Source organism: Mobula hypostoma, chromosome 17 (genome assembly GCF_963921235.1).
Source record: "Mobula hypostoma chromosome 17, sMobHyp1.1, whole genome shotgun sequence".
In the NCBI taxonomy this organism is placed as follows: Eukaryota; Metazoa; Chordata; class Chondrichthyes; order Myliobatiformes; family Myliobatidae; genus Mobula; species Mobula hypostoma.
Window position 1 is genome coordinate 1,923,614 of NC_086113.1, and position 16,319 is coordinate 1,939,932.

Genomic DNA, 16,319 nt, shown 5'->3' on the forward strand with positions numbered 1-16,319 from the left:
ACTTCTGACAATACTATGAATTTCATCAAGGCACTTACAATTTTTCCAGTTCATGGGCATTTTCCAGCTACACAGAAACAAAAGGGAATCTGTCTTCCTGTGGTAATGATTCCAATATGAAAATCCAAATGCAATCTCCCTGGGTTTTACTCAAGATAGGACATTAATATTACTGGACATATACCTTAACAGGTAATTGAATAGTATCCAGGAGGATTTCCTTGACTTCATGTAGACCTCCAACGTGGTCCCAGCCCAAATCTTTGGGTTTGTGAAGGTTAGCATTTCTTAGAGATGTAGGTACAAATCCCTCAAGGGCATGAAGGAAGTTCAATGTTGTCAACTGTGGTTCTGCATAAAAAAAACATTGCAAAACACTAGCTTTTTGTACTTCAGCAACTTAATATACATTGGATTGTTTTTAATTTGGTAACTGCTATACGAGTAGGATTAAAAGTTCTTATCTGTGTTCATGGAGAAGAACTAGATCTTTTCACAAAGTTCATTTCCTACAATGTGAAGAGTCAAATTCTAGACCTTCAGTTATACAGGATATAACACTGAACAGAAATAGCAATCCTTGTGCAGATGATGGTGGTGGTGTGGGTAGCATGGAGGGTTGTTACAGGTTACAACAAGATATAGATGGGATGTAGAAGTGATAAATGGAATTCCACTGGAAAAGTGTGAAATGATATACTTTGGAAGATTGAACCTAAAGGCGGAATACAAGTCCTGATAAAGAGTCTCAGCACAAAACAGCGACTATTTATTATTCCTCTCCATAGATGCTCCGGGGGGGGGGGGGGTTTCTGTGTGTGCGCGCGCGCTACTTAACAGTTTCAGCACACGTAGAGCCTCTTGTGTTCAGGGTAGGATTCTTGGCAATATGGAGGAACAGAGGGGTCTTGGGACCCATGGCCATAGATCCCTCAAAGCTACCTCTCGAGTTGATAGGGTGGTGAAGAAGGTATATAGTGTGTTGGCTTTCATTGGTCTAGGAATTGAGTTCAAGAGCCCTGAAGTAACGTCGCAGCTCTGTAAAACTCTGGTTAGGCTACATTTGTAGTACTGTGTTCCATTCTGGTCATCTCATTATAGGAAGGATGTGGAACTTTAGAGAAGGTGCAGAGGAGATTTACCAGGATCTGCCTGGATTAGAGAGCATGTCGTATAAGGAATGGTTGAGCGAGCGAGGGCTTTTCTCTGTGGAGGTAACTTCAGAGAGATGTACAAGATTAAGAGGGGCACAGATAGAGCGGACAGAGTGTAAGAGGGAATGATTAGATTGATCGTGGAGCAAGTTTATATAGGTTGGCACAAGGGTGTGTACTCTGCTCTATTGCTCCACAGAATCAATATACATTAACAATGCACAACTCACAGGTCTGTTAACACATTTTTGATTTATGTTATAAATTTTGTGCTTTTGAAGTATTAACCAAGAATTTGACATAGTAACTCAAAAAAAAAATCAACCTTGGACACCCAAAACAAAATCTCAAGTGCCTACTGTTTGATGATAACTGCTTGTTCATCCAGAGGCACTCCCGAATTCCAGTTAGAACAAGTCTGCTGGAGGAACACAGTGGGTCAAAACACCTGTGGGATGGTCAATGTTTCAGTTCAGGTCCCTGCATGGTTCTCACTGCTACCACCAGGGAGGAGGTACAGGAGCCTGAAGAGACACACTCAGTGATTCAGGAACAGCTTCCTCCCCTCTGACATCAGATTTCTGAACGGACAATGCATCCATGAACACTACCTCACTATTTTTGTTTACCTTTTTGCACTACTTAATATGTGTGTGTGTGTGTGTCTGTCTGAAGTATTATATATACACACACACACACACTCACTCAGTGGCCACTTTATTAGGTACACCTGCTCATTAATGCAAATAGCTAATCAGCCAATCATTTTGCAGCAACTCAGTGCATAAAAGCATGTAGACATGGTCAAGACGCTCAATTCCAGTCAAGTTCAAATTTAATTCTCACTCAACCATGCCCATGAAAGAGTATTCCTCCAGGGGCAAGATGCAAAACCCAGTACCATCAGTCAAGGTACATATAGCTATGACAGCAGAAAAGCAGTTACTCCAAAAGTCCCTGAATGTAGACTGATGGTTAATGGGATGTTGTCCTGGAGCAACTTATCCCATGACATAGACAGACATAATCCAGCTTATTGTTCAGAATGGGGAAGAAACCCGATCTGAGTAACATTGGCAATGCAATGACTGTTGGTGCTAGAGCCAGTGTTTTGAGTATCTCAGAAAATGCTCATCTCCTGGGATTTTTCCTGCACAATATTCTTACAGAGAATGGTGTGAAAAATAAAAACTACATCCAGCGAGCCGCAGCTCTGTGGGCAAAAATACCTTGCTAATGAGAGAGGTCAGAGGAGAATCCCCAGACTAACTCAAGCTGACAGGAAGGCAACAGTAACTGAAATAATCATGTGTTACGACAGTGGTTGAAAAGAGCATCTCTGAACACTCAATACGTCGAACCTTGATATAGACAGACTACAGGAGCAGACCACACCTGGCTCCACTTCTGTACCTAATAAAGTGGCCACTGAGTTTATACATTTCTCACTGTAATTTATAATATATTTTATACATAGCATTGTACTGCTGCCATAAAACAACAAATTTCACAATGTAGAGTGCCGTTAAAAAGTATTCACCACCCTTGGAAGTTTTCAAGTTTTATTGTTTTACAACATTGAATCACAGTGGATTTAATTTGGCTTTTTTGACACTGATCAACAGAAAAAGACTCGTGTCAAAGTGAAAACAGATCTTCACAAAGTAATCTAAGTTAATTTCAAATATAAAACACAAAATAATTGATCGCATAAGTATTCACCTCTTCAAGTCAGAATTTAGTAGATGCACCTTTGGCAGCAATTACAGCCTTGAATCTGGGAGGATAGGTCTCTATCAGCTTTGCACATCTAGACACTTCAATTTTTCCCCATTTTTCTTTACAAAACTACTCAAGCTCTGTCAGACTGCATTGAGATCCTGAGTGAACAGCCCCTTTCAAGTCCAACCACAATTTCTTTCAAGTCTGGACTCAGACTTGGCCACTCCAGGACACTGACTTTGACCCCAAGCACAGAGCCAAAGCTACACAGAAATGGCTTAAAAATGACATTGTCTTGCTGGAAAACAAATCTTTTCCCAAGTCACAGTTCTCTTGCAGAGTGCATCAGATTTTCCTCCAGATTTCCCTGTATTTTGCTGCATTTTTTTTTACCCTCCACCTTCACAAACCTTTCAGGGCCTGCTGCGGTGGAGCATTCCCACAGCATGATGCAGCCACCACCCTGCTTCACGGTAGAGATTATGTGTTTTTAATGATGTGCAAGAGTTTGCTTACACCAAACATAGCATTTAGTCTGATGGCCGAAAAGCTCAATGTTGGTTTCATCAGACTATAGAACCTTCTCCCAACTGACCTCAGAGTCTCCCACCTGCTCTAGCTGAGATTTCATGTAGGCCCCCCCCCGCCCCCAGTGTCTTTTCTTTGTCACTCTCCAATAAAGCAGCGACTGGTGAAGCACCCAGGCAACAGTCGTTGTATGTGCTGTCTCACCCATCTCAGCCACTGAAGCATGTAACTCCTCCGGAGTTGTCATAAGTTTCTTGGTGGCCTCCCTCACTAGTCCCCTTCTTGCATGGTCATTCAGGTTTTGATGACGACCTGCTCTAGGCATATTTACTGCTGTGCCATATTCTTCCCATTTCTCAATGATTGATTTGACTGTACTCTAAGGGATACTCAGTGACTTGGAAATTTTCTTGTCTCCATCTCCTGACTTGTGCTTTTCAATACCTTTGCGGAGTTGCTTGGAGTGTTCTTTTCTCTTCATGGTGTAGTAGTTGCCAGGATACTGACTCACCGGCAGTTGGACCTTCCAGATACAGGTGTATTTTTACTACAGTCAATTGAAACACCTTGAATGCACACAGGGAATCGCCATTTAACTAATTATGTGACCTCTAAAACCCATTAGCTGAACCAGTGATCATTTGGTGTGTCATATTAAAGGGGGAGAATGAATCCTTATGCAATCAATTATTTTATTTTACTTTGTAGATAGGTAGATACTTTATCCATATTACAGTGTCACAGTAGCATTATAAGTGCATATACACAAATATTAGTAAGAAAGAATTAAAAAAAAAATTACCTCAAACAGTCTAACAGGAGGGGCTCATCACTTCCCCAGCTATAGGTTGACTCATTATACTGTACAGCCTCATGTCCCAGGGTAAGAATGACCCCCATATACCACTATTTAGAGTAGCGCAGTTGTCTTACTGTATTACTAAAACATAGAACATAGAAATCTACAGCACGTTACAGGCCCTTTGGCCCATGATGTTGTGCTATCATGTGACCAACTCCAGAAGCTGCCTAAAATTTCACAACATAGCCCTCTGTTTTTCTAAGCTCCATGTACCCATCTAAGAGTCTCTTAAAAGACGCTATTGTATCCGCCTTCACCACTGCCACTGGCAGTTCATTCCACACATCCGCCACTCTCTGTGTCAAAAGCTTAGCTCTGACATCCCCCCTGTACCTACTTCCAAGCACCTTGAAATTATGCCCCTTTGTGTTAGCCATTTCAACCCTGGGAAAAAGCCTCTGGCTATCCACGTGATCAATGTCTCCCATCATCTTATACACCTCTAGCAGGTCACCTCTCATCCTCCGTCGCTCCAACGAGAAAAGGACAAGTTCACTCAACCTATTGTCATAAGGCATGCTCCCCAATCCAGGCAACATCCTTGTAAATCTCCTCTGCACTCTTTCAATAGACAACAGACAATAGGTGCAGGAGTAGGCCATTCAGCCCTTCGAGCCAGAACTGCCATCATGATCACGGTTGCATTCGCAATCAGTACCTCATTCTTGCCTTCTCCCCATATCCCTTGACTCCACTACCTTTAAGAGCTCTATCTAACTCTTTCTTGAAAGCATCCAGAGAATTGGCCTCCACTGCCTTCTGAGGCAGAACATTCCACAGATCCACAACTCTCTGGGTGAAAAAGTTTTTCCTCAACTCCGTTCTAAATGGCCTACCCCTTATTCTCAAATTGTGACCTTTGGTTCTGGACTCACCCAACATCAGGAACATGTTTCCTGCCTCTAGCGTGTCCAATTCCTTAATATATGTTCAATCAGATCCCATCTCATCGTTCTAAATTCCAGTGTATACAAGCCAAGTTGCTCCAATCTTTCGACATATGACAGTCCCGCCATCCCGGGAATTAACCTCATGAACCCACGCTGCACTTCCTCAATAGCAAGAATGTCCTTCCTCAAAATTGGAGACCAGAACTGCACACAGTACTCCAGGTGTGGTCTCACCAGGGCCCTGTACAACTGCAGAAGGACCTCTTTGCTCCTATACTCAACTCCCCTTGTTATGAAGGCCAACATGTCATTAACTTTCTTCACTGCTTGCTGTACCTGCATGCTTACTTTCAGTGACTGATGAGCTTGTACTGGAGCCTACCAGGGAGAAGGCAAGTCTGGATTTAGTGTTGTGTAATGAAACCAATTTGATAAGGGAACTCGAGGTAAAGGAGCCATTAGGAGGTAGTGACCATAATATGATAAGTTTTAATCTACAATTTGAGAGGGAGAAGGGAAAATCGGAAGTGTCAGTATTACAATTGAACAAAGGGGACTATGGAGCCATGAGGGAGGAGCTGACCAAAGTTGACTGGAAAGATACCCTAGCAGGGATGACAGTGGAACAACAATGGCAGGTATCTCTGGGAATAATACAGAAGGTGCAGGATCAGTTCATTCCAAAGAGGAAGAAAGATTCTAAGGGGAGTAAGGGACGACTGTGGCTGACAAGGGAAGTCAAGGACAGTATAAAAATAAAAGAGAAGTATAACATAGCAAAAGATGAGCAAGCAGCCAGAGGATTGGGAAACTTTTAAAGAGCAACAGAAGATAACTAAAAAGGCAATACAGGGAGAAAAGATGAGGTACGAAGGTAAACTAGCCAAGAATATAAAGGAGGGTAGTAAAAGCTTCTTTAGGTATGTGAAGAGGAAAAAATTAGTTAAGACCAAAGTTGGGCCCTTGAAGACAGAAAAGGGAGAATTTATTATGGGGAACAAAGAAATGGCAGACAAGCTGAACAGGTACTTTGGATCTGTCTTCACCAGGGAAGACACAAACGATCTCCCAGGTGTAATAACGGCCAGAGGACCTAGGGTAACGGAAGAACTGAAGGAAATTCACATTAGGCAGAAAATGGTGTTGGACAGACTGATGGGACTGAAGGCTGATAATTCCCCAGGGCCTGATGGTCTGCATCCCAGGGTACTTAAGGAGGTGGCTCTAGAAATCGTGGACGCATTGGTAATCATTTAAAGTTGCTGGTGAACGCAGCAGGCCAAGCAGCATCTGTAGGAAGAGGTGCAGTCAACGTTTCAGGCCGAGACCCTTCGTCAGGACTAACTGAAGGAAGAATGAGTAAGGGATTTGAAAGTTGGAGGGGGAGGGGGAGATCCAAAATGATAGGAGAAGACAAGAGCAGGAGGGATAGAGCCAAGAGCTGGACAGGTGATAGGCAAAAGGGGATACGAGAGGATCATGGGACAGGAGGTCCGGCAAGAAAGACAAGGGGGGGGGCACCAAGAGGATGGGCAAGAGGTATATTCAGAGGGACAGAGGGAGAAAAAGGAGAGTGAGAGAAAGAATGTGTGCATAAAAATGAGTAACAGATGGGGTACGAGGGGGAGGTGGGGCCTTAGCGGAAGTTAGAGAAGTCGATGTTCATGCCATCAGGTTGGAGGCTACCCAGACGGAATATAAGGTGTTGTTCCTCCAACCTGAGTGTGGCTTCATCTTTAGAGGAGGCCGTGGATAGACATGTCAGAATGGGAATGGGATGTGGAATTAAAATGTGTGGCCATTGGGAGATCCTGCTTTCTCTGGCGGACAGAGCGTAGATGTTCAGCAAAGCGGTCTCCCAGTCTGCGTCGGGTCTCGCCAATATATAAAAGGCTACATCGGGAGCACCGGACGCAGTATATCACCCCAGTCGACTCACAGGTGAAGTGTTGCCTCACCTGGAAGGACTGTTTGGGGCCCTGAATGGTGGTAAGGGAGGAAGTGTAAGGGCATGTGTAGCACTTGTTCTGCTTACACGGATAAGTGCCAGGAGGGAGATCAGTGGGGAGGGATGGGGGGGACGAATGGACAAGGGAGTTGTGTAGGGAGCGATCCCTGCGGAATGCAGAGAGAGGCGGGAGGGAAAGATGTGCTTAGTGGTGGGATCCCGTTGGAGGTGGCGGAAGTTACGGAGAATAATATGTTGGACCCGGAGGCTGGTGGGGTGGTAGGTGAGGACCAGGGGAACCCTATTCCAAGTGGGGTGGCGGATCTCCACCGCATCTGCTCTCAGGATGTGGCTTTTCATTCTAGGACGAGGGAGATGTCTTCCATTTTTAAAGAAAGGGGCTTCCCTTCCTCCACTATCAACTCTGCTCTTAAACGCATCTCCCCCATTTCATGTACATCTGCTCTCACTCCATCCTCCCGCCACCCCACTAGGAATAGGGTTCCCCTGGTCCTCACCTACCACCCCACCAGCCTCCGGGTCCAACATATTATTCTTCGTAACTTCCGCCACCTCCAACGGGATCCCACCACTAAGCACATCTTTCCCTCCCCGCCTCTCTCTGCATTCCGCAGGGATCACTCCCTACACAACTCCCTTGTCCAATAGTCCCCCCCATCCCTCCCCACTGATCTCCCTCCTGGCACTTATCCGTGTAAGCGGAACAAGTGCTACACATGCCCTTACACTTCCTCCCTTACCACCATTCAGGGCCCCAAACAGTCCTTCCAGGTGAGGCAACACTTCACCTGTGAGTCGACTGGGGTGATATACTGCGTCCGGTGCTCCCGATGTGGTCTTTTGTATATTGGCGAGACCCGACGCAGACTGGGAGACCGCTTTGCTGAACACCTACGCTCTGTCCGCCAGAGAAAGCAGGATCTCCCAGTGGCCACACATTTTAATTCCACATCCCATTCCCATTCTGACATGTCTATCCACGGCCTCCTCTAAAGATGAAGCCACACTCAGGTTGGAGGAACAACACCTTATATTCCGTCTGGGTAGCCTCCAACCTGATGGCATGAACATCGACTTCTCTAACTTCCGCTAAGGCCCCACCTCCCCCTCGTACCCCATCTGTTACTTATTTTTATGCACACATTCTTTCTCTCACTCTCCTTTTTCTCCCTCTGTCCCTCTGAATATACCTCTTGCCCATCCTCTGGATCCCCCCCCCCTTGTCTTTCTTGCCGGACCTCCTGTCCCATGATCCTCTCATATCCCCTTTTGCCTATCACCTGTCCAGCTCTTGGCTCCATCCCTCCCCCTCCTGTCTTCTCCTATCATTTTGGATCTCCCCCTCCCCCTCCAACTTTCAAATCCCTTACTCACTCTTCCTTCAGTTAGTCCTGACGAAGGGTCTCGGCCTGAAATGTCGACTGCACCTCTTCCTACAGATGCTGCTTGGCCTGCTGCGTTCACCAGCAACTTTGATGTGTGTTACTTGAATTTCCAGCATCTGCAGAATTCCTGTTGTTTGGTAATCATTTTCCAATGTTCTATAGATTCAGGATCAGTTCCTGTGGATTGGAGGATACCTAATGTTATCCCACTTTTTAAGAAAGGAGGGAGAGAGAAAGCAGGGAATTATAGACCAGTTAGCCTGACATCAGTGGTGGGGAAAATGCTGGAGTCAATTATAAAAGATGAAATAGTGGCACATTTGGATAGCAGTAACAGGATAGGTCCGAGTCAGCATGGATTTACGAAGGGGAAATCATGCTTGACTAATCTTCTGGAATTTTTTGAGGATATAACTATGAAAATGGACAAGGAAGAGCCAGTGGATGTAGTGTACCTGGACTTTCAGAAAGCCTTTGATAAGGTCCCACGTAAGAGATGAGTGGGCAAAATTAGAGCAAATGGTATTGGAGATAGGGTACTGACATGGATAGAAAATTGGTTGGCAGACAGGAAACAAAGAGTAGGGATTAACGGATCCTTTTCAGAATGGCAGGCAGTGACGAGTGGGTACCGCAAAGCTCGGTGATGGGACTGCAGCTATTTACAATATACATTAATGATTTAGATGAAGGGATTAAAAGTAACATTAGCAAATTTGCAGATGACACAAAGCTGGGTGGCAGTGTGAAATGTGAGGAGGATGTTATGAGAATGCAGGGTGACTTGGACAGGTTGGGTGAGTGGGCAAATGCATGGCAGATGCAGTTAAATGTGGATAAATGTGAGTTATCCACTTTAGTGGCAAGAACAGGACGGCAGATTACTATCCGAATGGTGTCAATTTAGGAAAAGGGGAAGTACAATGAGATCTAGGTGTACTTGTTCATCAGTCACTCTTTCAATAGTACCCACATCCTTCCTGTAGTGAGGTGACCAGAATTGAACGCAGTACCCTAAGTGGGGTCTAACTAAGGTCTCACATAGCTTTAACATTACCTCATGGCTCTTGAAATCAATGCCAGATGTTTTTGGAGACCTGTGTACTGTCGAGGTGTTTCAATTGACTGCAGTAAAAGGGTACCTCTGTTCAACCAAGGTGGTATGCAGAGCAAGGAACATTGTCCAGAACTGCCAGGATTTTCTGTTGGGTCCTTTGCTCTACAACAGCCTTCAGTGTGTCCAGTTTGACTCCTATAACAGAGCAGTCAGTTTACTGAGCCTGCTGGCATCACCCATGTTGATGCCATTGCCCCAGCACATCACTGCATAGAGGATTGTACTGGTGACAACAGACTTGTGAGCAGTAGAACATGTGAAGGAGAGGCATGCATACTCAGAAGGAGCTCAGTCTCCTCAGGAAGTAGAGACAGCTCTGGCCCTTTTTGTACTCAGCCTCTATGCTTTATACTTCTAATTAATTTAGATCACTTTGTAGAGGTCTGTTTTCACTTTGAAATAAGGGGTTTCTTTTTCTGTTGATCAGTGTCAAAAAAGCCAAATTAACTCCACTGTGACTCAATGTTGTAACACAATAAAACATGAAAAATTCCGGGGGGAGTTGAGTACTTTTTATAGGCACTGTACGCCAGTGATAATAAACCTGATTCTGGTCATTGCCAAGGCTGGATTTCCACTCGTGTGTTAAATTCCTCCTGCCTCAGACGCTGCTCGACCTGGCTGTTAGTTGCAGCATCTGCACTCTCTTGTGTCTCTGCTGCTATTTTGGTCCCAGTTTACAGACTTACCTCGCTCTTTGTTTTTGTTAGATAACAAATGCGAGTGCACGGCCCGCTCCATCAGCACGACAAAATCTCTTGCTACGAAGCCTTCCGTAGCTTTAGCCAGCTTTTGAAAGTCGGTGCTATCTAAAGTCTTCAGTGAAATAACGGTTTTATTTCGAATGACAGAGGTCAAAATCTCTACCCGCTGATCCTAGAAATTAAAAAAAAATCCATTGGATGTGTACAACTTCAAGCTATAATTTTAATCTTCAGTTATTACATGAACTTTCTAAGAGTATTTTCATAAAATTACTTATTCCAAGACACAAATTTTCATTTTTTAAATTTGAACAACCACATACCAGTACCAAAAAAAGAGAAAGCAACAATATTAAATTCTGCCTTCCACTTCCCTCCAAACAACTCCAGGGACAGTTTACAAGCTACCAGAGAACTACTTTCCCGTATACAGTATCAGCCTATAACATTTCCTGGCCAGGGATTTTAATTCCATAACGTGATCAAAGTAAAATTTATCAGAGTACATACATGTCACCACGTACAACCCCGAGATTCTTTTCCTGGGGGCATACTTAGCAAATCTATAGAATAGTAACTAAACAGCATCAATGGCCAGCAAACTATTCAAATGTAAATACAAATAAATAGCAATAAATAAAGAGCATGAAATAACAAGATAAAGAGGTCTTAAAGTGAGATCATCAGTTGTAGGAACACCAGAAGTAGAGTTAGTGTAGTTATCTTTGGTTCAAGAGCCTGACACGGTTGTGTGGTAGTAACTTCTTGAACCCAGTGGTGTGAGTCCTGACGCACTTGTACTTTCTACCTGACGGCAGCAGCAAGTTAAGAACTTGGCCTGGGTGGTGAGGATCTTTGACGCTGGATGCTGCTTTTCTGCGACAACATTTCATGTAGATGTGCTCAAAGGTTGGGAGGGTTTTACCCGTGGCGTACTGGGCCGAATCCACCAGCTTTTGTAGCATCTTTCACTCAGAGGCATTGGCTGTAACGCAGCCAGTCAGTGCACTTCCCATCACACATCTATAGAAGTTTATCAAGGTTTTTGATGACGTGCCAAATCCAGAAATAGAGGTGCTGCATGATTTCTTTGCAATTATATTTATATGATGGGTCCAGGACAGGTCTTCTGAGATAGTGACACCCAGGAATTTAAAGTTACTGGTCCTCTCCACCTCTGTTCCTCCTACAGTTACCGGCCCATGGACCTCTGGTTTCCCTCTCCTGAAGTGCACAATCCGTTCCTAGGTCCTATTGACATTGGGTGAGAGGTTGTTGTTATTACCACTCAAGTTTTCAGCCTCCCTCCTGTATGCTGATTCATCACCACCTTTGACTCAGCCCACAACAGTAGTGTCGTCAGCAAACTTGTAAATGGTGCTGGAGCTGTACTTGTTACACAGCCGGAGGTGCAAAGCGAGTAGAGCAGGGGGCTCAGTACACATCCCTGCGCTTATGGAGATTGTGGAGGAAATGATTTTGTCATTCCAATCTGACTGAGGTCTACAAGTGAGAAAATTCAGGATCCAAATGCACAAGCAGGTATTGACTACTGATTAATTTTGAGGGGGTGATGATATTAAATGTTGAGCTGTAATCAATAAAGAGCATCCTGATGTATGCATCTTTGCTAATTTGGGGCTAATTGTTGTATTTCCCAGCCCCCCCCAGTGCAGAAATAAACCGGTTTTCAGCAACTTATAAAGGATGGAAAGCTCATGCTTTGAATTCTCTTTCACCTTTATTAGGGCAGCTTGGTGAATGTAGTGGTTAGCGCTACACTTTAGAGCGCCAGCGATTGTGGTTCAATTCCTACTGCAGTCAGTACGGAGTTCGTACGTTCTCCCCTCCCCATGACCATGTAGATTTGCATGGGGTCTCCCTGTTTCTTCCCATATTCCAAAGACGTGCAGGTTAGGGATGCTGAGTTGTGGGCACGCGATGGTAATACTTGCGAGCTGCCCCCAACATTTCCTTGGAATGTGTCAGTCATTGAGACATACACATTTCACTGCATGTTTCAATGTGTGTGGGAAAAATAAAGTTAACCTTCCTTAAGTTGTAAAACTTACCAATGCAGATATAAACCCATTCTATAGTTCCATACGTTCTCACTATTAGAGACAACATGTACTTCACTATTAAAAAAGGAACCCAAGGCACTAAATACCAGAATAGTTCATGTTTCATAGCATTTATAAAACAAGTTATTATCTTAATTCCAGATGCCAAGCCTTAGCCTGTAACAGAACACCACAAACAGCAGACTGGACAGTGCTGGATCTGATCCACTGCCCAGGGTTACTGACTACCACATCGATACCACTGCACTTATTCAGCCAAATACAGGAGCTAACCCTCCATCCTGCGCATTTCTCCCAGAGCAGGGCAGCCCTCCAACAGTAACTAACCTTCTCAGCTTTGCCCGAGACAACCTCAATAGCTTTTCTAAAGCTCTCTCTTGTCAATGTACTTTGAAGTATTCTTAAATGTGACTAGTATTCAAAGACATTTTAAAAAGTTCACATAGGTTTAATTCCAATTTTAAAATTAAATTTGTTAAAGTCAACATTTGGATAGCCTGATAGCATAATGGTTAGCACAGCACTATTCCAGAGTTTGCAGTTCAATTCCGGTGCTGTAAGGAGCCTCAGTACATTCCCCCCAGGGAATGCGCTAGTTTTCCCCGGGTGGGTTGGTTTCCTCCCACTCTCCAAAGACACAATGAGTAGGTTAACTGGTCACTGTAAATTCCCCATGATTAGGTCAGGGCGAATCAGGTTTGTCAGGGATTGCTAGGACAGCATGGCTTGAAAGGCCTATCCCACTCTGTATTGCTAAACTAAAAAAAAACAATTAAAATACTTCTCACCTTTCACCCCTAACCCATGACCTCTGGTCGTGGTCCCACCCAAGCCCAGTGGAAAAAGCCTGCTTGCACTTACCCTATCTATAACCCCTCAAAATTTTGTATACCTCTATCAAATCTCCTCTCAATCTTCTATGTTCTGAAGATACAGTCCTAAGCTATTCAATCTTACCTTATAACTCAGGTCCTCCAGACCTGGCAACATCCGTGTGAATTTTCTCTGTACTCTTTCTACCTTGTTTACATCTTTCCTGAAGGTATGTGACCAAAATAGCACACAATACTCCAAATTGTGCCTCGCCAAGGCCTTATACAATTTCAACATAACATCCCATCTCCTGTACTCAATACATTGATTTATGAAGGCCAATGTGCCAAAAGCTTTCTTTATGACCCTTTTTGGGCGAGTAAATTTGCGGATGATACCAAGACTGGTGGAGATTTGGATAGTGTTGTAGACTGGCAGAGAATGCAGCACAATATGGATCAGTTGCAGATATGAGCTGAGAAATGGCAGAAGGAATTTAACCCAGATAAATGTGAGGTGTTGCACCTTGGAAGGGCAAATGCAAGCAGACAGTATACAGTTAAGGGTAAAGTCCTCAACAGTGTTGCTGAGCAGAGAGATCTTGGGATCCAAGTTCATAGCTCCTTGACAGTGTCTATACAGGCAGCTTATGGAGTTCATGCTTTTATTAGTTGAGGTATTGAGTTCAAAAGTCAGGAGGTTATGTTGCAACTTGATAAAACTCTGGTTAAGCCACATCTGGAGTACTGCATACAGTACTGGTTGCCCCATTATAGGAAGGATGTAGAGGCTTTGGAGAGGATGCAGAAGAGGTTTACCAGGATGCTGTTGGTTTAAAGAGCATGTGCTATCACGAGAGGCTGGATAAACTTGGGTTGCTTTTTCTGAAGCATCAGAGGCTGAGGGGAGATCTGATGGAGGTTTACAAGATTATGAGAAGCATAGTTAGGGCGGATGGACAGCATCTTTTTCCCAGCGTGGAAATGTCTAATACCAGCGGGCATGCATTGAAGGTTCAAGGGGGAGGTGAGAGGCAAGTTCTTTACTCAGAGTGGTGGATGCCTGGAACTCACTTCCTGTTATGGTGGTAGAGGCAAATACATTGGAGGCTTTTAAAAGCTGTTTGGATAGACACATGGATGTAAGGAAGATGGAGGGATATGGACATTGTGTAGGTAGAAGAGATTAGTGTTTGGGTGTTTTTGATTTGCTGGTTCGGCATAACATTGTAGGCAGAATAGCCTTTTCCTGCGCTGTACTTTTCTATGTTCTATGAAGATAAAGCAGCAGAAAGAAAAATAAATAGATCACCAGCCCACACACACTATACCACACCACAATGCTTCACAGCTGGGTCCAACAGTGAGCACACAGGTCAGCTGCTCCAACACTCAGCTGACTCTGAGCGCCAAGAGTTGAGTTAATAACAGATGAGCTGACCAGTGAGAGGCAGAGAGCTGACGGTTCTCATAGGAGAGCACAGCCCACTGCACCAGTTCAACCTGTGACCCTGGGAACAATGTGAAATGGTGCAGCATCAGGTAATTGTAAAGCTGGTTTACCTGGTCCGGCAGTGGAATATTCTGGACACACTGAAATAAGTGGGACCCTTCAGCTGAATTTAGAGAGGGATGCAGAGTTTGCTCGGATATGCTTGTGGCTATCAGTGCGATAACATTCCCGTGTGAAACTGCATCAGCAACTAGATACCTCAAAACTGCAAAAACAAAACCGATCTTCAGATTAACAGTACAATAAAACCACAGCAAATCTGTACAAACAGAAATTCTGTCCTGCCAGGGAAACTTTTCCCAAGTCAAAACTGTAATTAATCTCGATGAAGGGTCTCGGCCTAAAACGATGACTCTTTATTCCCCTCCATAGATGCTGCCTGAACATGCTGTTTCTCCAGCATTTTGTGTGCATTAGTCAAGATCCACAAGTTCCAGAAATAGCAAGTTGCTCACTCTTATCACCGAATGTCAGGCAGGTACAAATTTACCTTTACCAAGCCCACTGGTGTTCTGTTACCCAGAAAATTAGATTCACTCTTAATGATCAACTCTGAACAGCAGAGGGCACTGCAGAGCAAAATGTGTGCAATGCCGTCGAGTGGAAAGGTCTGAACAAGCCCTTTTTACAAAACCAATGAAAATTAGAGCCGTCTCCCAGCTTAGCCAGCTGTCAAACCAATCAAATTATAGAAATATCTCTAAATATCCCTCATTGAACAGTACATGGAATACGATATAGAAAACCATTTTTTTTTAAATGGTAGCATTTTAAAAGACATTGGTGTTCAGAATCTTTGTATATGTATCACAAGGCTCAGCAAGCAAATAGTAAAGGCAAACAGTATGGTTTGTAGGGGATTCAGGTAGTTACATCTGGAAATTTCCTCTGATCTTCCAACACAAGGAAGACTATAATAGTGATAGACAGCTCACTAAATTTTTCCTTGAGAAGTTAAGCAGGCAGCACTATGTATGTACATCTCATCGTACGGGATTAATGGATAACAGGGTAGATGCTGAGACGATGTTCCTTAAGGTCGGCATATGCAGAATCAGTGGCCCAAACTTACAACAAGGAGTTGGCCATTCGGGTGGGAGATGAGGAGAAATTTCTGTAACTGAAGTGTAGGATATATTTGGAATTCAAGGGGGTCATGGAGCCACAGTTGCTGAGTATACTGAAGACAGGGACCATGTCATACAAAAGGAAGTGAGTTTAATTCAGTGAAGTGCCATTTTCCTGAATGGTGACGCAGGTGTAAAGTGCCAAACCACCTATCCTGCTCTTACTTTATTTTTAATATTCAAAAATTTAAATCGACAATTAAAATTGCACGCACAAGAGATTCAGCAGATACTAGAAATTCAGAGTAACACGCACAAAATGCTGGGGGAGCTTAGCAGGTCCGGCAGCATCTATTGAGAGGAATAAACAGTCAACATTTCAGGCTGAGACCCTTCATCGGGACGTGGACTAAAATCACTTTTTTTAAGAAAACATTGTTAATTTACATAAAACATTGTTAATTCTCATAATTGAAACATATACTGATGGCGGTTGCAAAAGTGCCTCTCTG

At 43.9% G+C, this 16,319-nt stretch overlaps 1 protein-coding gene across 2 annotated transcripts in view; it reads right to left on the minus strand.

The window, feature by feature from the left end:
• The window catches only part of pex1 (peroxisomal biogenesis factor 1), a 91,590-nt gene that overhangs the window by 34,965 nt on the left and 40,306 nt on the right, over positions 1-16,319 (minus strand). For both annotated transcript variants that reach the window (XM_063069423.1, XM_063069422.1), the window contains exons 13-15: positions 14,791-14,945; positions 10,317-10,503; positions 185-351 (exon numbers count right to left, since the gene is read on the minus strand). In XM_063069423.1, coding sequence (XP_062925493.1) covers positions 185-351; positions 10,317-10,503; positions 14,791-14,945 — 509 coding nt within the window. The remainder of the gene's footprint in view (positions 1-184; positions 352-10,316; positions 10,504-14,790; positions 14,946-16,319) is intronic.